Here is a 26,797-nt window from a genome sequence, read left to right as displayed (position 1 = left end):
CCACCTCTTCTTCATACAAAATCGTCATCCCTCATTCCATACCTCCCACACATTCCCCTCTTCCCATGCTGTCCCCTGCAGACTGGAGGAGTGTTTATGGTGGAGTTTCCCAAGGGTTGGTGTTAGGACCCCTGCTTTACTTGAGATATATTGATGACCTAAATTTGACTGTAGAGGGCACAGGACCATATGCTGTGCCTTTTATTAGAATATTTAAGATTACAGTGGTGAAGGCAGCTAGAATTTTATGATCAGTTTCCTAATACTTTTCACCTCAAATGCATAATTTAATGTTTTCTAATTATATCTGTCAGCGAGAAGAAGATGGTAGAAATCAATTTTCTTTGTGTGCACAAGAAGCTGCGATCGAAACGTGTTGCACCAGTTTTGATCCGTGAAATTACACGAAGGGTGAATTTGGAAGGAATCTTCCAGGCAGTGTACACAGCAGGAGTGGTTCTTCCGAAGCCTGTAGCTACATGCAGGTAGCATATCATTTTTGTTAATCTAAATTGTACTTGATAACAAAATGGTATGTAAGCATATTTGTTAGATTTAGAGCTAACGTTACTGATTGTTCGTTAAACTTTTTTGTCTATATGGAGGTCACTGATTTTATTTTCAATATTTAATTTGAGTATTGCTGAAAAAAGAGACGTCGAAGCTTTTTGTCTTGCACTCCTCAGGATACTTTTCAAGAGTGCCAATATAAGGGGAAAACAGCAGTTTATACTGCATGAGAAGAGAGTGCTGATTGGTTGGCAAGTGAACTCTGGTAGTTGCCATGGAAAATGCACCAGTTGATGGTGACTGAAAGTTAACTGCCAAGCATTGTTTAAAATTTAAACCAGGCAGCTTGACCCTGATTGATGAAGACATTGCTCTGAGGAATAAGTCAGCAAATGGCTGCCACTTATTTTGTTTAGCTGAAACAAGTACAATGTGTGTACATGTTCTTTCTTTCTGCAAAGAACAAGGCCGTGTATTTTATTATATGTATCTTCCAGTGCACGCAGATGCGCCACACTGTGAGTCTGACTGACAATCTTAAATTGGCTGTCAGCGTAATTCTTAGCACACTGAGGATTATTTAGTAAATGTTGTCCAATCGTGGAATCACATCTATTGTTGGCCAACCAATCGGCACTCTCTTCTCATGCAGTATAAATTATTGTTTTCCCCTTTTATTGGTATTCTTGCGAAGTGTCCTGACGAGTGCAAGATGAGAAGCTTCAACATGTCTCTTTTTTTCAGCAGTACTCAAGTTCTGTACTACCAAATGACTTTTATTAATTAGTAATGGATTTAACTTCAAAGCATTTTCAAGTGAATTACTTTCTGAAGTGCAGAAATTGCTGTGTCGACAAATGCATCTATTCTTCATCAGCGGTCCCATGAACAGATATGAAGTGAATAAACCAATCTATTTCTAAATACAAAGGTTAATTGGTCCATCTATCTTTAAGTTATTGAGATAGGTGTACTCCATACTCTTCTTTGGCACCATAAGACCTTTAATGATCACCAAAACAGACAATGGTACCTATATTTAATATTTATCTGAAAGATGGCACCTCTGACAATGTAGCACTCCCTCAGTACTGCATGAGAGTGTCAGTCTAGATGATGCACTCATCCCCTGATATGGGCTTAACAGCCAACCTTTTGTTCTAGATGTGTGAATGCTATTGATTGGCGGAAAATCAAACAATAGAATATATTGGAAATGCTCAAGACTCGTGGCTGAACTTGTCTATTTTTTCTTTGCAGTTGCTGATGGGTTGTAGTGTATTTTCAGCAATTTCTGCCTTAATTTTAGATGTTTTTTGTTTTATTGATGATCCACACACAAGTGATTCACACACCAGGTGTCGTATACCAAATAATTATAATATTGTATGTACTATTCCAAATTAGTGAAATTAAGATAAATAAGTTTAATTGGAAACAAGTAATTTAGATTGAAGGTTTTTGGAAAAAAGCAACATTCAACCAATAACTCTTTTTGCTTCTTTGATTTCAGCATTTGACTTGTTTGTTACTAGATTTGTGTACCTTGATTATAAGTGCTTATATCATAAAACAACAACTTGTATTTACATAGTGCCTTTCATGTAGAAAAATGTCCCAAGACACTTCACAAAAGCATAGTTAGCAAGAATCAAAACCAAGCCAAAGAGGGAGATATTAGGATGGGTGATGAAAGTTTTGGTGAAAGAGGTGGATTTTGAAGAAGACCTCAAAGGAAAAGAAGGAAGTGGACATTTCAGGGAAGGCTTCCAGAACTTGGGGCCCAGATGGCTGAAGATATGGCTGCCAATGGTGAGGCAAGGGGAGAAAGAGTTGCACAAGAGGCCAGAGTTTGAAGAACACAGTTCTTGAGGGTTGTAGAGCTGGAGATGATTACAGAGAAAGGAAAGGGTGAGGGCTTGAATGGCTTTAAATGTGAGGATAAGAATTTTAAATTTGAGGTATTGGATAATCAACCTTTCAATATATAGTCAGTGAGCACAAGGTGAGTGGGATTTGGTGCAGGACAGGATATGGATAGTTTTGGATGAGCTGAAGTTTATTGAAGATGGAAGGACAGCAGGAGAGCATTGGGATAGCTGAATCTGAAGGTGACAAAGGGTTTCAGCAGCAAGTGGACTGAGACTGGTGCAATGGCAGGCAGTTTTGTAGAGGTGCAAGTTGGAACTGTTTAGTGTTGGGAAATGAAGCTGGAAGGGTTCACATTGGATGCCAAGATTGCAAACGGTAGTTTCTATCTGAGATCATAGTTGGGGAATGGAATGGAATTGGTGGCAAAAGTATGAATTTGGGGTGGAACCAAAGGCTCATCCGGACAATAAAGGAGGCTGGTATGATCAACATCACCAAGAGCTGCAGAGAACTCAAAATGATGGCAAGGGATAGTGCACCACAGTCGCAGAGGATGCTATCCATGACTTTAATTAGGATTATTTCAATGCTGTGGCAGGGTGGAAAATGAAGATTGGAGGTGACAATTTATTCAAGAATTTTGGAGAGGAAAGGGAGATTGGACAATCAAGTGACAGTTGTAAAGACAGAAGGGTTGAGGGAGGGGATTTGAGGAGGAGTGGGATGACTGGCTTTGTAATGAAATGGGCCAGTGCCAGAGGAGACTGAAATATTTGCAGCATGGGGGTCAGGAAGGAATGATGGATTGTCAGCAGTTTATTAGGAATAGAGTCAAGAGAGCAGGAAGTGGGCCTCAGGGACAAGATAAGCTGAGAGAGTGCATGTGGGAGATAGCAGAGAAATTGGAGAAATATGGTGGTTGAGGACTGCAGTGTTGGTGGGGGGGTGGGCAGGGAGCGATAGTGGAAACTGGAGGAGGCATGGCAGGAGAGGAGGATATGACAGAGGCAGTTGGGCAGATGTTTTTAGTATTACACACAACTCCCTGCATCTTCACACTTGTTTTTGCAGGTTATAGTGGAGGAGATAGGGGATGGTAGAAGCAGTTGGTAGAGGAGAAAAGAAACTGGGATTATCTTTGCTTTTCCGGACGATCCTGAAGTAGTGAGTGGTTTTGATAGAGGAGAGCAAGGCCTTATGGTGCTTAATGTGAACCAACCAGAAGTGCCGACAGATGTCTAAATCAGTCGTTTGCCAGATATTACCAAGATTGCGTCCTTGGAAACGAGGGAACAAAGATTGGTGGTTATATCACCCGAGGGATGAGCCAACATGGAAGAAAGTTAACATTAAGGTGGAGGTTAGGGAATGATTGAGCAGATTGACAACAGCACAGGATGGGAGCTAAATAGATGGGAGTTTGTAAGTGGCTTGTGGAGAGAGTTTATTCCTGGGAGAAATTATTTCAGGGCAGATACAGAAGGAAGTGGGATTGGAAGGGGTTAACTGAATATGGATGAGGAGAGATACAGGGAAGCGGTTGGAGATGTTCTTGCCTAAGACTCAAAGTTCAACTAAGTGGCTTGGGTGTCTTCGCCTACAATTTATGATGGAGTGCTTGAAAATCACTCAACTTCTTTCTGAGGCCAAGTTCATATGCATGATTAGAAACTCATCCTACCTTTCTGGCATAGAACCAGGCTATATTTACTTTGCTACTAATACGCTTGGATCCAAGTGCATTGATGTTAGAATATCACGGATTTTTATTTGGTTTAAATTTAATAGTGCTGTTGTGTTCCAAGGTATTGGCATCGATCTCTGAACCCCAGAAAGCTGGTGGAAGTGAAGTTCTCTCATCTCAGCAGAAACATGACTTTACAGAGAACCATGAAGCTCTACAGGTTACCAGATGTAAGCAGCTCAAACCATTTGCTTCCTAAAATAAAACTATGGAAGTCGTGAAGCCTTTTCTAATTGGTTTCTTGTCACTTTCCTACAGTATTTGTTTCAGTGAGGGAAGAATTGAACAGTTTCAGGTCAATAATATTTTGCAATATTGTCTATCTTAAATTGCATTGTACACTGCAATACCTGTTACATCCTTGTGCTAAAATAATCCTCTTTTAAAAAATATTCTGTGGTGCAATTGTTGGAAAGTCAGTATTTGTGCATTTTAATTAAATATCAAAATTATGCTTATTGCAGTTAGTGGCTATGCTTATATTCCCGTCGGTTCAAATAAAGGTACTGTTATGAAGCGGCAGATGATGTGTGCCAGGCGGATCAAATCCACAAGGGAAACTTGATCATGCGGTCGCAACTGTTTTACAATTTGTATTTTATTTCGAGATGCATTCCTGAATTCAGAAGTAATGAGACTACCAAGACTCCAGAGGTTTTTTAGAAAACTAAATTAAACACTTATTAACAAAAAAAAAGATTTCCAACATATACATAGGTCTGCAAATTACTACTATAATAACTCTGAAAACCCCTAATTAATCTGACTCCCACTTACACCTCTGTTAAGGCAACAGTAAAAACAAATAGATTTAAACAGACCCGGGCAAAGCCTGGATAGTCAAATTCAAAGTGAGTTTACTCGACTTTGGTTCCTGTGGACAGCAACTTGATGCGCTGAGGCTGGAGGCTTTTCACACTTGTGTTAGATCTTAGAATTCCTTCTTCTTTGACACAGCCTCATCTCCTTTATACGTGTTTCTCCATTTTTAGTGGAAATTCCATTGTTCCCATATGTTTTTGTAACTTTACTTCTCTCATAATATAAATCTTTTCATAGTACTAATTTTATCAGTAACCTTTGGGAAAAATAAACACACTATTTGGCCTGGCTTCTTCTGGCTAGGTGCAACATCTTTGAAATTCAAACTAACCTAATTTACCTAAAAATGTAAATGTTCGTTACACCTCACATTCTAAAACTTCAACCATGTTTACGTATTTAGCATTTCAAACCTAGCTTCGCTTTTGATAACTCAGCCTCTGGACTAGCTGTCTCCAATTCAATTAAATCCCATTATTAACCCACTTTTCAATAAATCACAATAATATTACGAGAATTATTATATTTTCAAGACAGGTACAACATAGACTGATGGTAAGAAAGGAGGCTAAACTGTATTTTAGTTAGAAGTGGCGATACCAAATTCTGTTTATCTCAATGTTAATTCCATTATATTTCTTTTCTGCTAGACCCCCAAGACAACAGGTTTGAGGCCAATGGAGCAAAAGGATATAAAAAGAGTTCAAGAGCTGCTCTTTAATTATCTAAAGCAGTTTGAGCTTGCTCCAGTGATGAGTGAGGAAGAAGTGGTCCACTGGTTATTGCCCCGTGAAAACATTATTGACACTTATGTGGTAGAGGTAATGCAATGCTGTTGTGTGTCTGTATGCATAATGACATTCTGTTTTGAAAAAAAATTATAACAAAACTTTTCAACTACCCCTCCATCCCTTGACAGTCACCTAGGCTGAACATGAAAAATAGCCACTTGAGTGAGAGTTGGAGGCCTTTTATCACTTGTGAAATGTTATCCTAGCACCAGTCATGGTCTTTTTTGGGGAATGGAAAGAGAAGTTTTACAAAGGCTAATCAGAATTTTTTGTTGAAATAGGTACTGACTTTTGTTTTTGAAAATTGTAAGTTATACGCTTAAAAAGAAGAATGGCTCATAAGGCAGTCTTATTATGCTTCACAGGTAATGTTTAAAATACAATCAATTATTCGGAATTTGTTTCAAAAACTTAGGCACTGCTGAAACTCATGCTGAGAATATTTGCGGGAAATCAAGTTATGTTGTCAATGTACCATTTAGAGCATGCAAGAGTATTTTCAAGTAAGCTTTAGCAACATGTTTTAAAACAGTTTGATAGAGAACATGGGATATTCTTAGCATTTGCTGTTTTTCCCTATCTTATGCTGGTATGTCAACAATATTGAAATGAAGTGAGTAATAAATTGTATATTAATGGGTTGGGAATTTCTGCACAAGAATTGAAAGTACTAGAATTTTATGTACCTCAAATATTTTAAATGGTGCCTCTAACATGCAGGAAAAGAATATTGCAGATTCACTGTACTTCTGTAAAATGTATTCTTTGAAAGAGGAAATGGACTTTCCATCTTCATTAATTTAATAGTATAACCCAGTAGATCGGATTAGGAAATTTAAGAACCTTTTAATCTATTTTTTTTGTAATTAAGAATATTAATTAAAGGTTAGTTTTATCTTTCTGTTAAGTATCTCCATATTGAACATAGCAACACTAATTGTTATTAAGAAATGAACTCAAGATATTGGGTTGTTTTTGTCCATCGGTGGCAGGTTATCAGGAGGGGCGCAGGACAAATGAGATGGCTGCCTGCTGCAGTTAGTGAGGAGCTGTCATCGATTCTGCTTTATCTTTCATTTGCACAGTTGAAATGAGCTATTAGTATGAAAAATGCTTCCCATAGACAATATGCCAAATAGGGGATTGGAAATCAGGTGCTGCTGCATATTTTAACCCTCAAAACTTGTTCTTGTGAATCTGCACTGCACCCCTTCCAAGGGGTGCAATGCAGATTCTTAAAGTAAGTGGCTAATGCCTAACACACAACTCCAGATGGGGTCTGACCAAGGCTCTATGCAACTGCAGCATATTTTCTTCCCCTTTGCATTCAAAACCCTTTGAGATAAAGGCCAACGTTCCATTAGCCTTTTTGATTACCTTTGTACCTGTCTGCTGGCTATTAATGTTTTGTGTGCTTGACTCTCAAATCTCTTTGTTCTTTTACAGTTACAGTTTTCCCACTATTTAGCAAATACTCTAATTTACCTTTCTGGGGTCCAGAGTGCATGACCTCACACTTGAACTCTACCTGTCCACTCACTTTATCTATGCCCCTTTGTAACTTCGTGCCCCCATCTGCAGTATTTACTGCCTCTCTTAACTTAGTGACATCTGAAAACTATCAACATCCTGGGGTGACCATTGACCAGAAACTGAACTAGACTAGCCATATAAGTACTGTGGCTACAAGAGCAGGCCAGAGGCTAGGAGACCTGTGGCAAGTAACTCACGTCCTGACTCTCCAAAGCCTGTCCACCATCTACAAAGCACAAGTCAGGAGTGTGATGGAATAACCTCCACTTGCCTGGATGAGTGCAGCTCCAACAACACTCAAGAAGCTTGACACCATCTAGGACAAAGCAGCCCATTTGGTTAGCACCCCACCCACAAACATTCACTCCCTCCACCACCGACACACAGTGGCAGCAGTGTGCACCATCTACAAGATGCACTGCAGAAGCTCACCAAGGCTTCTTAGGCAGTACCTTACAAATCCACGATCACTGAAGGACAATAGCAGCGGACACATAGGAACACCACCATCTGGAAGTTCCCCTCCAAGCCACTCACCATCCTGACTTGGAAATATATTGCCATTCACCATCCTGACTTGGAAATATATCACCGTTCCTTCGCTGTTGCTGGGTCAAAATCCTGGAACTCCCTCCCTAACAGCACTGGGTGTACCTACACATGGACTGCAGCAGTTCAAGAATGCAGCTCAAGGGCAATTAGGGATGGGCAATATATGCTGGCCTAGCCAGCAATGCCCACATCCCGTAAATGAATTTAAAAAAACTTGGACAAATAACACTCTATTCCTTCATCCAAGTCATTAATAAATAGTGCAGAATTGAGACCCCAGGCCAGACTCCTGGGGAGCACCCCTTGTCACTCCCACCAATTAGAGTACAAATGCTTTGTCCCCACTCTTTGCTTCCTCTCTCCCAACCAACTTCGACAACAGAATAGTGAAATATTGGGGAAAATTAAAAAGTTTCTTTTTAGAAGTCAAGTTAGCTTATAAAAAGCACAGCATGAATGCTTCACTGCCATCTGAGAGTATCGGAATCCACTGTCCTGAAAACACTGGATAGTGATGTTTAAATGTTAATATTTTCTTCCATATTTCAATATTCTGCACCCTGGCTAAGAATGCAAGTACTTGACCAGCTTTGTTGTCTATCAGCATTACTTTTGAAGCACCATGAAGGCAGTTTAAGTTTGCTTACTGAGCTTCCTTCCCTCCGCCTGCTAATAGCTAGTTGGAAATTAAGAACCAAGGTAAGTGGTTCTCCAGGAAAATAATTTGGGAGTGATTATTGATCATACTCCGAAATGAGTATAACATAATGCAGAAACACAATAAAAGGGTGATCTGTCTCTTTAAGTATCTTGGTTTCTTACACAGGCATTTTGACTAAGAAACTTGTAGGTGGCAAATCACACCTATTTCACATACAGTTTTACATCTCTGAGCGAGAAGCTCTTGAACATGCGTGGAGTTGACTCAACTTTCTATCAGCCTGTTATCTATCCTTCTACAAATCTCTCCATACCATTGTTTAATTAAGTTTTAATGCGATTTTAGCCAGATATGAGATGAGAAGAATTGTTTTACTCATAGGGGGTCGTGAATCTTTGGAACTCTCTTCCCCAGAGAGCGGTGGAGGCAGAGTCAATGAATATTTTTAAGACAGAGGTAGATAGATTCTTGACTAACAAGGGTGTCAAAGGTTATTGGAGGCAGGCGGAATGTGGAGTTGAGGCTACAATCAGATCAGCCATGATCTTAATGAATAGCGGAGCAAGCTCGAAGGGCCGAATGACCTGACATTGCTCCTAATTCCTATGGAGATATAAATATCTTCAAGCTTTAGAGAGTGCAGGTGGAATTTGTCTTTTAAAAATGTTGAGGTTGAGAATTGAATCTTTTGGCTGCATTTGGGTGCTATTTCTTTAGAATACTGGAGTTAGCATTTCTACATTTTAATCCTTGTTCACCCTTCTAACAAGGAGACAAAGGTTCAAACTAGTGAAAGGTAAATCTATGGATGACATCAGGAAATTCTTCACGCAAAGTGATCATTGTATAGAATAGACTACCAGACAAAATAGCGGAGGTGAAAATCCTGGAAGCATTTAAGGTATAATTGGGTACTGCAATGTGGAGATGGTAGCATCTTTTTAGAAGGCTGAATTTGAATGGACTGGATGGATGAGTTTTACGTGTCTGTATGTTGCAACTGTTTGAAAGCATCTGGTCAAGTAAGTTAGGTACTGGGTGGACATTGGGACTGAAGTCAAGCCAAGTTATACTGACATCGTACGCTCAATGGTGAGGCCAATTCTGGAATACGAGGCGTAGTTGTGGTTGGACTAGCTCAATATATAGATACTTTAAAGTGGTTCAGAGAACTGCCCAGGATATTTCCAGGCTTTGAGGGGGCTAATTTATAAAAAGAAGCTGAAGCAACCAAACTTAAGTTTCACTGGAAAAAAAGACTGAGATGAGACATATATAGGCCTTCCAAATAATAAAAAGTATAGTTGAGGTGGAATTAAACAAATTACTTACCTTGGATAATGAGTATAGAACAAGAATACACTACTATTTGTATGTTACAGAGTCTCAATTTGGTTCAAATTACTTTGGTTATATCAAACCATTTTATATTTTTCTCTTTGTTTTCTTCGAAATATTCCATTAAAATTTGCCTTTAGAAAATTGGGTTATGTTAGACTGTTTAATCTGCTATGGAAATAGGAAGGTTTTCCAGAAATTGGCAAGAAAGTTAATATGCCCACAACTTGAGACAAAATGGTCTGGCAAATTTTCAGCCTGAAAAACAAAAAGTAAAAACAATCAATTTTGGAAATGCAAAATTAAAAAAATGGGCTACAAAATACTAAAGCGCTAAGATGGATTATGATGTTGCAGCTGTATAACCCAAAGAAATCCTTCATCAGAATTGTGATTTTTAATGAAAGCTTATAACACCTAATATATGAATAATTAATTGTTCCTCTTCATGGAAACTGACCTACTTACTTCCAGATATTTGAATATGTTTTAATTTAATTGTGGATACATCCTTTTTTCCTTGACATTATGTTGTTGCTAAAATATGCCCATACAGAACAGATAATGGTTGGCATATTTATAAGGTTGGCATATTTATAAATTACTGCCTAATAGCTAAATTCATATCCATGTTTCAAATCTATTTTGTCTAGTTCTTTGTAGCCCAATAGCACAAAAATTGTCTTAAAAATCTTTTCTTGCCTCGAAGCACCAACACTTCTGGTTTGGTTTTGTTCTTTTCATACGTTATTTTTTAAATTCACTCACTGGATGTGGGCTTCACTGGCTGGACAGCATTTATTGCCCATCCTAGTTGCCCTTGAGAAGGTGGTGATGAGCCTTCTTGAACCGCTACAGTCCATGTGGTGTTACACACCCACAGTGCTGTTAGGAAGGGAGTTCCAGGATTTTGACCCAGTGACAGTGAAGGAACGGCGATATATTTCCAAGTCAGGATGGTGAGTGACTTGGAGGGGAACTTCCAGTTGGTGGTATTCCCATCTATCTGCTGCTCTTATCCTTCTAGATGGTAGTGGTCGTGGGTTTGGAAGATGCTGTTGAAGGACTCTTGGTGAATTCCTGCCATGCATCTTGTAAATGGTACACACTGCTGCTACTGTGCATCGAAGGTGGAGGGAGTGAATGTTTGTGGATGTGGTGCCAATCAAGCTTTGCCCTGGACGTTGTCGAACTTTGAGTGTTGTGGGAGCTGCACTCATCCAGGCAAGTAGGGAGTACTTCACACTCCTGACTTGTGCTTTGTAGATGGTGGACGGTCTTTGGTGAGTCAGGAGGTGAGTTCGTCGCAAGATTTCTCGCCTCTGCCCTGCTGATGGAGCCACAGTATTTATATGGCCAGTCCAGTTCAGTTTCCGGTCAATGGTATCCCCCCCCAGGATGTTCATAGTGGAGGGATTCAGTGATGGTAATGGACATCAAGGGACGATTGTTGAATTCTCTCTTGTTGGAGATGATCATTACCTGACACTTGTGTGGTGCGAATGCTACTTGCCACTTGTCAGCCCAAGCCTGGATATTGTCCAGGTCTTGCTGCATTTGGACATGGACTGGTTCAGTATCTGAGGAGTCGCGAATGGTGTTGAACATCATGCAATCATCAGCAAACATCCCCACTTCTGACCTTATGATGGAAGGAAGGTCATTGATGAAGCAGCCGAAGATGGTTGGTCTGAGGACGCTACCCTGAGGAACTCCTGCAGTGATGTCCTGGAGCTGAGATGACTGACCTCCAATAACCACAATCATCTTTCTTTGTGCTAGGTATGACTCCAACCAGCGGAAAGTTTTCCCCCTGATTCCCATTGACTTCAGTTTTGCTAGGGCTTCTTGATGCCACACTTGGTCAAATGCTGCCTTGATGTCAAGGGCAGTCACTCTCACCACACTTCAGGAGTTCAGCTCTATTGTTCATGTTTGAACCAAGGCTGTAATGAGGTCAGGAGCTGAGTGGCCCTGGCGGAACCCAAACTGGGCATCAGTGAGCAGGTTATTGCTAAGCAAGTGCCGCTTGATAGCATTGTTGATGACCCCTTCCATTACTTTACTGATGATGGAGAGTAGATTGATGGGGCGGTAATTGACCGGGTTGGATTTGACCTGGGTTTTTGTTGTGTACACAACATATCTGGGCAATTTCCACATAGCCGGGTAGATGCCAGTGTTGTAGCTGTACTAGAACAGCTTGGCTATGGGTGCGGCAAATTCTGGAGCATAAGTCTTCAGTACTAATGCCGGAATATTGTCAGGGCCATTAGCCTTTGCAGTATCCAGTGCCTTCAGCCGTTTCTTGATATCATGTGGAGTGAATCGAATTGGCTGAAGACCAATTGTGATGCTGGAGCCTCCAGAGGAGACCGAAATGGATCATCCACTCGGCACTTCTGGCTGAAGATTGTAGCAAATGCTTCAACCTTATCTTTCGCACTAATGTGCTGGGCTCCTCCATCATTGAGGATGGGGATATTTGTGGATCCGCCTCCTCCAGTGTGTTTAATTGTCCACCCCATTCACGACTGGATTTGGCAGGACTGCGGAGCTTAGATCTGATACGTTGGTTGTGGGATTGCTTAGCTCTGTCTATCACTTGCTGCTTAAGCTGTTTGGCACGCAAATAGCCCTGTGCTGTAGCTTCACCAGGTTGACACCTTATTTTCAGGTATGCCTGGTGCTCCCCCTGGAATGTCCTTCTGCACTCTTCATTGAACCAGGGTTGATCCCCTGGCTTGATGGTCATGGTAGAGTGGGGGGTATGCTGGGCCATGAGGTTACAGATTGTGGTCAGTTCCACTCTGCTGCTGCTGATGGCCCACAATGCCTCATGGACGCCAAGTCTTGGGTTGCTAGATCTGTTTGAAACCGATCCATTTAGCACGGTGGTAGTGCTACACAACACGATGGAAGGTATTCTCAATGTAAAGGCGGGACTTCGTCTCTACAATGACTGTGCGGTGGTCTCTCCGACCGTTACTGTGATGGACAGTTGCATCTGCAGCAGGCAGGTTGGTGAGGATGAGTTCAAGTGTTTTTCCCTCTTGTTGGTTCCCTCACCACCTGCTGCTGACCCAGTTTAGCAGTTGTGTCATTTAGGACTCTGCCAGTTCGGTCAGTAGTGGTGCTACCGAGCCTCTCTTGGTGATGGACATTGAAGTCCCCAACCCAGAGTACATTCTGCGCCTTTGCCACCCTCAGTGCGTCCTCCAAGTGGTGTTCAACATGGAGGAGCACTGATTCATCAGCTGAGGGACGGCTGCACGTGGTAATCAGCAGGAGGTTTCCTTGCCCATGTTTGACCTAATGCCATGAGACTTCATGGGGTCAAGAGTCGATGTTGAGGACTCCCAATGCAACTCCCTCCCGACTGTATACCACTGTGCCTCCACCTGTGCTGGTTCTGTCCTGTTGGTGGGACAGGACATACTCAGGGATGGTGATGGTGGTGTCTGGGATGTTATCTGTAAGATTTGATTCCATGAGAATGATTATGTCTGGCTGTTGCTTGATTAGTCTGTGAGACAGCTCTCCCAATTTTGGCATTAGCCCCCAGATGTTAGTAAGGAGGAGTTTGCAGGGTTGTGGCTATGATCAGCTTTGTTGTTTCCGGTGCCTAGGTCAATGTCCGGTGGTCCATCTGGTTTCATTCCTTTTTTGTGACTTTGTAGCGGTTTGATACAACTGAGTGGCTTGCTAGGCCATTTCAGAGGGCATTTAAGAGTCAACCACATTGCATTGGGTCTGGAGTCACATGTAGGCCAGACCAGGTAAGGACGACAGATTTCCTTCCCTAAAGAACATTAGCGAACCAGATGGGCTTTTACAACAATCTACAATGGTTTCATGGTCATCATTAGACTTTTAATTCCAGATTTTTTTGAATTCAAATTCCACCATCTGTCATGGTGGGATTCAAACCTAGACCCCCAGGGCATTACCCAGGGTCTCTGGATTACTAGGAAAGTAGTCTTTCTGAACTTGATTTTATCTGTTATAAAATTTGTGTTAGGAATACCTCTGTGCTACTAAAAGCATTGTGGATTTCATTTCAAAAGTTGCTAGTTTTAAATATATCTTATGTGGTATTTTGATTCCCCAGGGGAAAATAAATGCTTTTTATGTTCAGTTTTTGAGTGTTCTGGAGAAACATCTTATGGGTAGAAAGGGAGAGGACTTGTAGAGTGGGTGTTTTTTTGTTTCTATATTAGCCAGAAGTAACTTACAAAACTTGGATTCATGGGCATGATATGTAAATATCCTAGTACACTTTTGTACGTTGCTTTGTACTATAGGATATAGTTTAAATTACAAAACTACCAATTCTCTCAACATTAAGCATGCCTTTGACAAAGAATTATGCCTAATTAACCATTTTCCATTTTGATTTTCAAATATTTTTATTTTAAATATTAATTAACAATTCATCTTTCGAAAAATGACTGAGTAATATAACTTAATTCAACAATCATGTATTTGTGTAAATTAATTCAGCTTCCTTATGATATCAGTTACAGTGACATTATGGTATCTATGTTCCCCTTCCCTCTACCCCCTGAGGTTTAAACTCATTTGCAATTATACTTTTAATTTGTATTAGTTAGCTATTGTATTTGTTGCCAGTTTTCGATTGTCCATATATTTGTGGACAGGTTTTGCCTTCAACTTTGATATTTAAAGATGATCAAACTGAATTCAAAATGCTTTTTAACTTTTCTTCAATTAACTCCTTGAAACAACTATTTATTTTCTTTCAGGGTCCTGATGGTGAGCTGACAGACTTTGTGAGCTTCTACACTTTACCTTCTACGGTTATGCATCACCCCATTCATAAGAACCTTAAGGCTGCCTATTCCTTTTATAATGTCCACACTGAAACCCCACTCATTGATCTTATGAATGATGCACTAATAATTGCAAAATCGGTAAACTTTTCGTTATGTAATCTCTTGAAGTGTAAGATCTAGTGTAACATATATAACAGTTACAGCATAATAAAATTATTCATGGTTAACTGAGTTACAAAAATGTTTTGAGGACAATACAGCAGTTATAGCATGAATTGTTCATGTAAATTGTGTAGGACTGAACACCGTTAGATTAACAGCGCTTGTTTCTAGAATAAATGAGTTGAAATATGTATCAGAATTAACTACCACTGAACAAAGGGTCTCAAATTGCCAGCTACAGTTTGCTGAAAGTGCAACTCTGTGTGCACTGCTAGCTCATGCATGGCTGGAACTTTGAATTATTCTCTTTAGGAGCGAGCTCTTCACATGCCTAGATAGATGAAGGAGTAGAGCCAAAAACTTAACATTTAAATATTTAGAGAAGTGTAGTGAGGGGCAAAGAACTTGCAGTGCCAGTGCATCCTAAAGTAGACATGATTTGGTTTTCCATTTTAAATTTACTTGAGACAACACTAATTCTGACTACAAGGATTTGAAGATACCTGTATGTTTGCATTTATTGCTAAATAGCATCTGTTGACCTATCATAAATTTCTTGTTATGGAAATTGGTACCTATAGTTAGGGAAGGAGCATTAAGAGCAGTTTTATAAAAAAAAATTGCAAACTCCTGGTACTACATTTTTCAATGCCAGTGGCCAGGCCACAATTATAAAATTTTACAGATTTCATAGAATCATAAAAGGTTTATGGCACAGAAAGAGGCCACTTGGCCCCTCGTGTCTGCACCAGCTGAAAAATGAGCCACCCAGCCTAATCTCACTTTCCAACATTCGGACCATAGCCCTGCAGGGTACGACACTTGAGTTGCAAATCCAGACTCCTTTTAAATGGGTGAAAAAACTTTTCCTCATCTCCCCTCTAATCCTTTAACCAATCACTTTAAATCTAAGCTCCCTAGCCACTGACCTCTCTGCTAAAGTAAATAGGTCCTTCCCATCAACTCCCGTACATCTCAATCAAATCTCCCCTCACCCTCCTCTGTTTCAATGAGAACAACCCCAGTCTATTCAATCTTTCCTCATAGCTGTAATTTTCCAGTCCAGGCAACATCCTTGTAAATCTCCTCTGTATCCTTTCTAATACGATTATATCCCTCCTGTATTGAGGTGACCAGAACTGCACACATTACTCAAGTTGCAGCCTAACTAAATAACGTTTTATATAGTTCCATCATAACCTCCCTGCTCTTATATTCTATGCCTTGGCTAATGAATGAAAGGTTTCCATATGCCGCCTTAATCACCTTACAACCTGTCCTGTTATCTTCAGGGACTTGTGGATATTCACTTCAAGGCCCCATACTTCCTCTACACCTCTCAGTACATTCATTGCGTATTCTCTTGCCTTGTTTGACCTTCCAAAATACATCACCTCACACTTCTCTAGGTGCCACTTTCCTGCCCACCTGACCAGTCCATTGATATCTTCTGAAAGTGCTAACCATTTCAGACAAGCATGAGCCTGCTGAAGAGTGGTGGGAATCTTAACAGAGACAATGCATTTATATGAGATTAGATGAAGGCACAATTAGGCTGTGATCTCAACCATTAATTAGTAGCCTGTTGGCAACCACTGCCTAGATAAACTCACAAAAAGAAAAGCTACTTGGGTGAGCTACTAGGGAATAGCAAATGGTTGGTTGGTACATAAAACTGCACCCTGGCAACAGTGAGCATTTTCAGGACAAGAGTATAACTATATGTCAACTTACCACTTAGAATAACCATTGTAAAGCAGAACAAAAGTGCTCTGTTTATGTAAAAGGAGTTAGAAAATTCCTCTCTCAGCTACACAAGGCTGAGATATTTTCAAGCTTAAGTTGAAAAATAGAAACTCACTAGGCTTTAAGTAGTTTCAAGTGCTAGGTTTCAGGTGCAGTGTCCCAAATCCAGCACCCTTGGGACTGAGACCCTGCCAGATTTCGTATTTTTCCAATTTTTATAACTAACTCCTTCACACAGGCTGTTTCTGTGCGCACTCTGTGCTGATCGTTAATGTCATAAACATAACTAGGTTGTAGATCATGGAAAGAAGAGTGATCATAAGATTTAAAGAAATTTGAATTGAAGATTTTGTTTGAAGATTTAAAAGTTTGATTGGACAATTTAAAAAAAAAAATCTATTAATCTCACAGTGGAGTGACAGCATTTGCTTGGCCTATAATAACTGGAATAGAGAGAAATGCTGATTTCTGATCCTCTCACCTGAAGGTGACCAGGAGTGTTGAAATCAGAATGTTCCCGCTGGTGGAACAGACAGCTTTGCATCCAGAAAATAGGGAGGGCTGGGGGAGGCAGTTTTTAAAGGGCTTTAATGAACTCAGGTCCTGTGTGTAGGCAACTGTCGCTAATTCCGCCCTCTGGGTTCAGCCTGTGAATGGCTTCTTTATTGCTGAGCTTACTCCGTTCCAGGAGTGGCACCCGAAAGAAAAATGTCCAGTTTTTGAACAATTCTGGCTTTGGGATAGCCAGATTTGAGAGACTGTACCTGTATCACCATCATGTTTATTCCCCGATCTTCAGTCCTTCATTTATTTTCTGCTTTCTTTCTACAGTTGATTCTTGTGGACTGTTGCAGGTATCATTTACCCTGCTAAATAGTTACCCATCAATATCTAAAAAATATTGTAGTATTCTTGTAACCCCAAATAAACGTTGTGGTTAGTCAGACAAGGTGCAAGAAAAACCCTTAGCATACAAGGAAATAATTTCTAAAGGTTTTATTTTTCTGGCACTGTCAACTTTCATTTTCCTAATAAATATTTTATTTTCCCTTCACAGAAAGGATTTGATGTCTTGAATGCACTTGATCTGATGGAAAACAAAACATTCCTAGAAAAATTAAAATTTGGTATAGGTGATGGCAACTTACAGTACTATCTGTACAATTGGAGGTGCCCAGATATGGAACCTGAAAAGGTGAGAAACACTTGATATCTTTATTGTAAATGCTGAGGCCACAAATTCTTGGGCCTGTTCTAAGCTTGCTAGACAATTCAGAGTTAGGGTGGGCTCAGCTATTTTAGATACCTCCAGTCACTATGAGTGCCAATATGGGTGTAACTTAGGCAGGAGAGAAAAATGTGGCATTGGCAAGTCAGTTGAGGTGGGTGGCATTAGGTGGAAGGAGGGGAGAGCACACAAGCCAGTTATGTTGGTTTAAAAGTCTTTTCCGATCATTACCAACACCTACTCCCCTGTGTAAGAAGGTTGATTTTCCTGATTATGCCATCAGTCTTCTAGGTTATCGAGGCCGCAGCCCAGTTTGCCAGTTGTACCCTTCCAAGGATTTGGATGGCTAAGGCCATCCAATTTTCTGCTGCTTTTATGCCAGCAGTGTGCTTCAGACCCTGGGGACACAAGCACACAATATGTGCATTAATATTTAGTTTGGCACAGCCATTGCCTTTGTCTTTGCTGATCGATGTTGGCTTCCAGTCCCACAGTGTCTCAAATTTAAAATTCTCATATTCGTGTTGAGTTCCCTTCAAGGCCTTGACCTCTTATCTCTAACCTGCAGCTCTATAACACTCCTCTCTATTCCTTTGAGTCTGGCCTATTTTGCATTCCCCTCCATTCACACCACCATTGGTGTCTATGCCTTCACCCATCTAGGCCATATGCTCTGGAATTCCCTCCAAAACCACTGCTATCCACCTTCTTCTCCTTCCAAGCTCTTATTGAAATACAACACTTTCGCTAAACTTCTAACACCCTTCCTAACATTTCCTTTACCTTGGCATTTATTTTCATCTGATTACTCTTGTGTAGCACTTTGGGATGCTTTCCTATGTTAAAAGTGCTATATAAATCAAAGTTGTTGTTGATAGAAGAACAAGTAATTTTTTCAGTAACATTGAGTATTACAGACCAAATATTTATTGAGATATTTCACTGGCAATCTTTCATAAAAATTGTCTGGGGATCTGACTTTTAAGGGAAAATAATTTGTTAAAGCAGTTTAAAATAAGCCTCCCCTAATCAATTTGAATTTGATGGTGAAAGGCATTCAGCCCATCTTACAATATCTGTACAAAAAGGTCTTTAAGCTCATCACTGTCCTATTTGGAAATCCATTATAACTTGAATTTGTAACATTGAAGTTTTTGAGGTGGACAGAATTAGGTAACCAGTTAATCTTCTGCATTAAGCTAGTAATAGTTAATTTTTTTTGCTAAACCTGAATAATATGGCAACATGATTGAAGATGGCAACACAGATCTTCTCCAACTTCATACTTACTTTGGGTAGCCCATACATACATATATTGAAACATGATAGTTATGGATATATAATAATGGAAACAATAGTTTTTCTAGTCTTACAGTATCCAGCAGTAACACTAGTTCTAGACTTAACATTTAAGTTCCTAACTGTAAATGTTTATTAATTAATTAAATAAATAAACCACAGTTATATAGGGAGGGCAGTGAAAGTCTTGTGCCACAGCTACAGCACGTGGGAGTTTGGGGAGCGTAGTAATCCCGGACAACAATGTTTGCAATAAGTGTCTGCAACTTGCAGAACTTCAGCTCAGAGTTGTTCAGCTGTGGTCTGAGGCACTAATATTGCAGGGCATCAGGGAAAGGAAGAGTTCCCTGGTCACTTGATCCAGGAACCTGGAACCTGTGTGGGAGACAGGGGTTTTGATTTATGGGCACTGGTACCAGTACTGGGAAAGAGGGAGCTGTTCCATTGAGATGGACTCTATTTAAACCAGGCTGAGACCAAAATTGGTAAATTGAATATCGAGGGCTGTGGCTAGGGCTTTAAACTAATGAAGCAGTGGGGCAGGAGAATTCAGGAAAGAGTAATTTCAAAAGCATTAAGAGAAATGTTAAGGATGTAAAGCGGATCAGCAATTTGGGTAAATAACCACAAGAGTGGGTCAAACTGGGACAGAAAGCTTAACAAAGGTAATGGAGTATTAGTGACTAGAATGGCATCGGGCGAAAAAATAAAATAAAGCTAAAGGCATTATATTTGAACGCTGGATGCAATCACAACAAAATCAATGAATTAATAGAACAGACAGAAATGAATGGGTTTGATATAATAGCCATTGAGGAAATGTTGCATAGTGACCAAGGTTTGGAATTAAATATTCTAGGATCCTTGACCTTTAGAAGAGTTAAGCAAAATGCGAAAAGTGAAGGGATTGCTCTGATAATAAAGATGGGATAAAGACAGTATAGAGAAAGGATCTTATTCAGAAAATCAAGATGTAGAATAAGTTTGGGTAGAGCTAAGAAATAGTGGTCCCCTGAGAGTAGTCGTAGTGTAGGGCCAAGTGTAAATCAGGAAATTGGAAGGTGCATGCAACAAGGGTAATATAATAATTAGGTTGGGAAATGGGGGGAGTGTTTAATTTTCTTATAGACCGGGCAAACCAAATTTACTGTAATGGTGTTGGGGACAAGTTCATTGAAAGCATTCACAGTTTACTTGATCAGTTATCTAGTTTGTATAATGAGACAGGATTATTTAATAACCCTGTAGTAAGGGAAAGATTGATCATAATATAACAGAATTTTATATTGAGTTTTAGAGTGATCTAATTAAGTACAAAACTAGGGTCTTAAATCCGAACAAAGCAAACCATGAGGGTCTGAGGGGTGGGTTGGTTAAAGTAGATTGGGAAACTAGGTTAAAAGATACGATGACAAATAGGCGATGGTAAACGTTTAAAGAACTAATTCATAGTTTGCAACAGGTATACATTCCCTTAATGAATAAAATGCCACTGGTAAAGTGATCCAACATGGTTAACAAGAGAAGTTAAAGATAGCGATTCAAGAAGGCAGCTCACTACCAACTTCTCATGGGCAATTAGGGATGGGCAATAAATGCTGGCCTAGCCAGCGACGCTCACATCCTGTAAATGAATTTAAAAAAGGAAGAGGCTTATAATGCTGCCAAACAGAGTTGTAAACCTGAGGATTGGGAGGATTTTAAAATTCAGCAAAGGCTGACAAAAAAATGAGAAATGAGAGTAAACTAACTAAAGACTTTAAAATGCATTGTAAACATTGCTACGGGTATGTAAAAAAAAAGGGAAGCGATTAATGAAAGTAAGCGTGAGCCTATTAGAGGCAGAGACAGGAGAAATTATCATGGGGAATAAGGAAAAGGCAGAAATAGTTTGTATCTGTCGACATGGTGGATAAAATAATCTGAAAGTAATGAAAACCAAGGATCTAATGAAAATGAGGAACTTAGTATTAGTAAAGAAATAGTAGTAGAAAAATTAATGGAGCTGAAAGCTGACAAATGCTTGGGACTGATGGCCTACACCCTAGAGATTTTAAAATGGCCACGGAAGTAGTGGTTGCATTGGTTTTGATCTTACAAAGTTCCTTAAATTCTAAACTGATTCCTCTGTTTTGGGAGATAACAAACATAATGCTATTCATTCGAGAAAGGAAGGAGAGAACAAACAGGGAACCATAGCTCATTTAGCCTGACATCAGAGGTAAGGAAAATACTATAATTATTACAGGCGTGATAACTGGGCACTAAAAAAAATATCAATATGATTAGGCAGAGTGAACGCAGAATACTGAAAAGAGTATCATGTTTGACAATCCCTGGATTTTTTTGAGGATATAACTAGTCGTGTAGATGAGAGGGAGTACAGGAACATAGGAGCTGGAGTAGGCCATTCAGCCCATCAAGCCTACTCCACCATTCAATACAATCATGGCTGATCATCCATTTCAGTGCCTTTTTCCCACATTATACCCATATCCCTTTATGTTATTGGTATTTTGAAATTTGTCAATCTCTGCTTTAAACATACTCAGTGACTGCAATTTTCCACCCCAGAGGGCTGTGGAAGCTCAAAGATTTACAGCCCTCTTGAGTAAAAAAAAAATTCTCCTCATCTCGGTCCTAAGTGGCTTCCCCCTTATTTTGAAATTGTGTCCCTTGGTTCTAGACTCCCCAGCCAGGGGAAACATCTTACCTGCATCCACCCTGTCTATCCCTTTTAAGTATTTTGTAGGTTTTAATTGAGATCACCTCTCATTCTTCGAAACTCTAGAGAATACAGACCCGGTTTCCCCAATTTCTCTTTACAGAACAGTCCCACCATCCCGGGAACAAGTCTGGTGAACCTTTGTTGCACTCCCTCTATAGCAATAATATCCTTCCTAAGGTAAGGGGACTAAAGCTGCACACATTACTCCAGGTGTGGTCTAACCAAGGTTCTATACAATTGAAGCAAGACTTTGCTACTCCTGTACTCTCATCCTGTTGCAATAAAGGCTAACATACCATTAGCCATTCCTAATTGCTTACCGCAGTGAAACCATATAATCTTTAATTTCCAAAAAGCATTTGATAAAAGGTTATTATATAAAATTTGGGTTTGGGGGTAATATACTAGCATGGATTTGAGGAAATCAGAGTAAGAATACCGGATCATTTTCAGGCTGGCAGGCTATAACTAATGGGGTGCCGCAACGATCGGTGATTGGGCCTCAGCTACATACAAGCTATATTGATGACTTAGATAAGGGGATTGAATGTAATGTATTCCATGTTTGCTGATGATACAAAATTAGGTGGGAAAGTAAGCTCTGAAGAGGATACAAAGAGGCTGCAAAAAGACTTAGGTTAAATGAGAGGGCAAGAATGTGGCAGATGAAATATAACGTAGAGAAATTAGAAGTTTTTCATTTTGGTGGGAAGAATAGAAAGGCAGAATAGTTTTTTAAATAGTGAGACTGGGAAATGGTAGTCAGAGGTATCTGGATATTCTTGCAACACATCACGGAAAGTTAGCGTACGGTACAGCAAGCAATTCAGAAGACAAATGGAATGATAGCCTTTATTTCAAAGGGATTGGAGTAAAAAGAAGCCTTACTGCAATTTTATAGGGTGTTGGTGAGACCACACCTGGAGTACTTTGTGTAGCTTTGGTCTCTTTACTTAAGGAAGAAAACACTAGCCTCAGAGGGAGTGCAAAAAGGTTTACTAGACTGACTCCTGGGATGAGGAGATGTCCTATGAGGAAACGAGGCCTGTATTCCCTAGAATTTAGAAGAATGAAAAAAGATGTCATTAAAAGGTGTAAAATCCTTAAGGAACTTGACTTGTAGATGCTGGGAGGATGTTTCTCCTGACCTGGGAGTTTAGAACATGGGGTCACAAAATAAGGGATCTTTAGGACCAAAGTGAAAAATTTTTCATTCAGTGGGTTATGAACCTTTGCAGTTCTCGACTCCAAGGAATTGTGGATGCTCGATCTTTAAGTATGTTCAAGTCAGAGATCAGCATATTTTTGGATGGTAAGGAAATCAAGGGATAATGTGGGAAGATGTAGCTGAGGTAGAGGATCTGCCATGATCTGATTCCGTGGCAGAGCAGGCTTGAGAGGCCAAACTGCCTACTTCTATCATGTTTTTATGCTCTTAACTATGAGAACTTCAGATGTCAGTTCTGGTGTGACAATTCATTACAACTGGATCAAGTAGCTGAAATATTTGAGCAGTTTCAGATGGTCACTTTGTGACTTACTGAAGTTCAACAAATCTTAAAGTTCAGAACAATGTTAATTTAGTTTAAAAGCAAAGAACTGCGGATGCTGAAAATCCAAAACAAAAACAAAAATACCTGGAAAAACTCAGCAGGTCTGGCAGCATCTGTGGAGAGGAGCACAGTTAACGTTTCAAGTCCGAATGACCCTTCAACAGAACTAAGTAAAAATAGAAAAGAGGTGAAATATAAGTTGGTTTGGCGGGGGTGGGGTGGGGGGGGGGGGGTGGGGGGTGGGACAAGAAGAGCTGGATAGAGGGCCAGTGATAGGTGGAGATAACCAAAAGATGTCACAGACAAAAGCTGTTGAAGGTGGTGATATTATCTAAAGGAATGTGCTTATTAAAGGTAGAAAGCAGGACGAGCAAGGTACAGATAGCCCTAGTGGGGGAGGAGTCAACGCTTCGAGTCCGAATGACCCTTCAACTCCACCCCCCCTAGGGCTATCTGTACCTTGCTCGTCCTGCTTTCTACCCTTAATAAGCACATTCCTTTAGATAATATCACCACCTTCAACACCTCTTTGACCTTTTGTCTGTGACATCTTTTGGTTATCTCCACCTATCACTGGCCCTCTATCCAGCTCTTGTCCCCCCACCCCCCCTAAACCAACTTATATTTCACCTCTTTTCTATTTTTACTTAGTTCTGTTGAAGGGTCATTCGGACTCGAAACGTTAACTGTGCTCCTCTCCACAGATGCTGCCAGACCGCTGAGTTTTTCCAGGTATTTTTGTTTTTGTTAATTTAGTTTACTTGTTTTGCAACATTGATGGATTTTGGTGATATTTAAAACTAATTGGGAAAGAGTTTACACAATAATCCTCTGAGCTTACAAATGTAATTTCATGGCAATCTGGGATGAGTTGTTGGAGTCAATCTTGTAAATACTGGTGAATAGCTAGAACGATAAATTTCATGAATATAAAAGTCCATAATAAGTTCAAGCTCAGGTATGATTGCTCTCCATTTTAGTATCTATCTGCAGTGAAACCCCCATTGAAGTGTTTGGGCACTACCACCATGCCTAGCAAATTATTCTAAATATTTACCACTATATTAAGAATAGAATAACATATAAAATGCACTTCCTGACCTTTTTAAAATATTGTGGATGTATTTTATGCCATTTAATACTGTTAAATATTTCAATGATGTCCTCGATTATTGCATTTTCAAATTTCTATAGCCTTATCCATCAAAACTTATCTATCTTCCCCCCACTTTCACTAAAAGTTTTGATTTCTTTTTCTGTAGGTTGGTCTCGTGCTACAGTAGAACGATCTACTACTGCTGTAGAAGCCTCTTCATTGAAGCCCAGGGTCCAATATCATGCCTTTGTTCAGTGACAAGAATCTACCAGCTCAACACAGAATTCTGTAAAAGGAGCTAGTAGTTCCAACCACGTTTTGTTTTCATCAGAATGGAGATGATTGATTCTTTGCTAGGATTTGATTTTATTGTGCAGAAAAGTGTTGCATAATTCCGTGTTATTTGTTGGGAATTTAAATCACTATGAACTTTATCTTCTAACTATTTGCAACCTGAATGAGAATTCTCATCAATGCCTAAGATGATTTTGAATGCACTTTTGTTAGTTTCAAGAGGAAAATCTACATTTAGACATTCATGAAGAATGTTACTGCTACGTGAGGTAGTAAGGAACTGGAGGCTTCTTTTGCAGAATGACAACTCAGTCTTTTGTACAAATGAGGTACAGTAGTAAATTGTGTGAAGAAGAAAATTGTTACCGTTATATCTAGTGGGTGGTCTTGTACTGCCTGACAGATTTCTATTTATTGACCAGTGTTTTTTTAAGTGTTCGCTATGGGAACATTGAAGGACCTATGGTACAAACTAATTTTTACCCATTTGCGCCATGTTTGTAACAGAATGTGGGAATTTTTGCAATAATGCTTTAGTGTAAATTCCAGAATTTCCAGCAATGCAGATAAATTGGAAAATGACCCACTCTATTCATATGCACCCGCAATGTCAACAATGCAATCTGGCTGCTCATAGGTAGTGTTCATGGCTTATTTGTGAAAGAGGCTACATTCCCCACATGTTTTTTATGTAAGGCTGGGGCAAGGCTTTATTTGTCACTTGTTAGTTTTTAAGCTTTTTTTAAAAGCCACCTGGTGTGGCCCAATCAGTGGAGTCAGTGGTAAAAGTGCTCGCTTTACAATTCATAGATCAGGGATTGAAATCCTGGAGCTGCTTGACATTTGAGATGTGAGCCTGGTTTGTGACTAATTTTCAGGTCTTTGGGCAAGCCATAACAGGAGTAGCTGAGTTGGTGACGATTAAAGAACACAGCTGAAGGCTGCATGTAGAGGCAACCACACAGATACATGTAGATTTAAAATATTTTAAAAATCATGATGGATTAGCATCTTTCTCCTGCCAAATCTTTTTTCATTCTCTACACATGAAAATTTGGGTATTTCTTTTTTTCTCCAGATACCTGGATATGGAGTCAGATATGTATGTTTTTTTAGCATAAACTGCACATGTGAATACCTGACAAAACTAAATCAAAGGGAAATAGTTTTTTTAAAAAAAGAGTGAAAGCTGAAAGCTTTGTTCTATGTTGTGTTTTGCACAAATTATGTTAAAAGGAAGGATTTGGGCCTTGTTTGTTAAAGCATGTTTAGCTGTTCAGCAGCTTAAAACTTTGCCTGGTCAAGTGACGGGTTATGTACAGTTTACTATTATCGCTATGCATGCTTCACTGAAAAGGTCCCACACTAGAAAATGTGCGAGAAAAATTACCTATTCATAAATCGGTTTGGGAATGGTTTAAATGTTGCCAGAGGAAGAATATACTTTTTGATTTCAGTAATGTTTTAAGGTCACCAGCATGACTGTTTGATGTCTGAATTAATAAAAATCATTACAACTTTGCTATTATTTGTGCATGCTTTGATTCTTTCAATTAGTGTAAGCTTTGAATATGTTTAATGATGTCACTTAGAATATATGAACTTTAGAGTTTAATACAGTAGTCATCCTATAAGCCTAACATCGTTTGTATCTATTTCCAAATGGATGTTTTTCTTTTGCTGCTTTTTTTTCTCTAGATCTCCCTTCACAATTAACTAGCCTTGCTGAGAGAACAAATTGCTCTGCGTGGACTGATTTTTAAGCAGTTTGGGGTCAATTGTCCTCCAATATTTCATTTATCTTGATGGTAATTGGTCTATTTCTGCCAGACATCATGGCTGTGATATGAATGAGATACGAAAATTGAGAGTAATTATGGATGTAAACCTGCAACCTCTCCATGTTCTATTCGCTATTCAGTAAAATCTGCTAGAAAATTATGTTCTAGAGGTTCGAATAAGGGCATTAGACATAGATCCCATCCCTTTAATGAATAAGTTGCTAAAAAATCTTAGTTCATGTATGTAAACTGTCTACTTCAGTGAGATGCTAGGAACCAGAAACCAGTAAA

General features: G+C 39.6%; 1 protein-coding gene across 3 annotated transcripts in view; it reads left to right on the top strand.

The window, feature by feature from the left end:
* The window catches only part of nmt2 (N-myristoyltransferase 2), a 55,323-nt gene extending 28,860 nt beyond the window's left edge, over positions 1 to 26,463 (top strand). Inside the window, exons 7-13 of one of the 3 annotated variants that reach the window (XM_078538434.1) lie at positions 315 to 485; positions 4,188 to 4,296; positions 5,599 to 5,769; positions 14,590 to 14,757; positions 17,585 to 17,722; positions 21,883 to 21,959; positions 26,424 to 26,463. In XM_078538434.1, coding sequence (XP_078394560.1) covers positions 315 to 485; positions 4,188 to 4,296; positions 5,599 to 5,769; positions 14,590 to 14,757; positions 17,585 to 17,722; positions 21,883 to 21,959; positions 26,424 to 26,445 — 856 coding nt within the window. In that variant the 3' untranslated portion in view covers positions 26,446 to 26,463. Of the gene's footprint in view, positions 1 to 314; positions 486 to 4,187; positions 4,297 to 5,598; positions 5,770 to 14,589; positions 14,758 to 17,584; positions 17,723 to 21,882; positions 21,960 to 24,597; positions 26,247 to 26,423 lie in introns of those variants that run through there. The other 2 variants (XM_078538433.1, XM_078538435.1) reach the window with 2 other exon arrangements.
* The last annotated feature ends 334 nt before the right edge of the window (positions 26,464 to 26,797 follow it).

Source organism: Cetorhinus maximus, chromosome 3 (assembly GCF_964194155.1).
Source record: "Cetorhinus maximus chromosome 3, sCetMax3.hap1.1, whole genome shotgun sequence".
Taxonomy (NCBI): domain Eukaryota; kingdom Metazoa; phylum Chordata; class Chondrichthyes; order Lamniformes; family Cetorhinidae; genus Cetorhinus; species Cetorhinus maximus.
The sequence above is the reverse complement of the archived record's forward strand: the minus strand, read 5'-3'. Positions and strand labels throughout refer to the sequence as shown.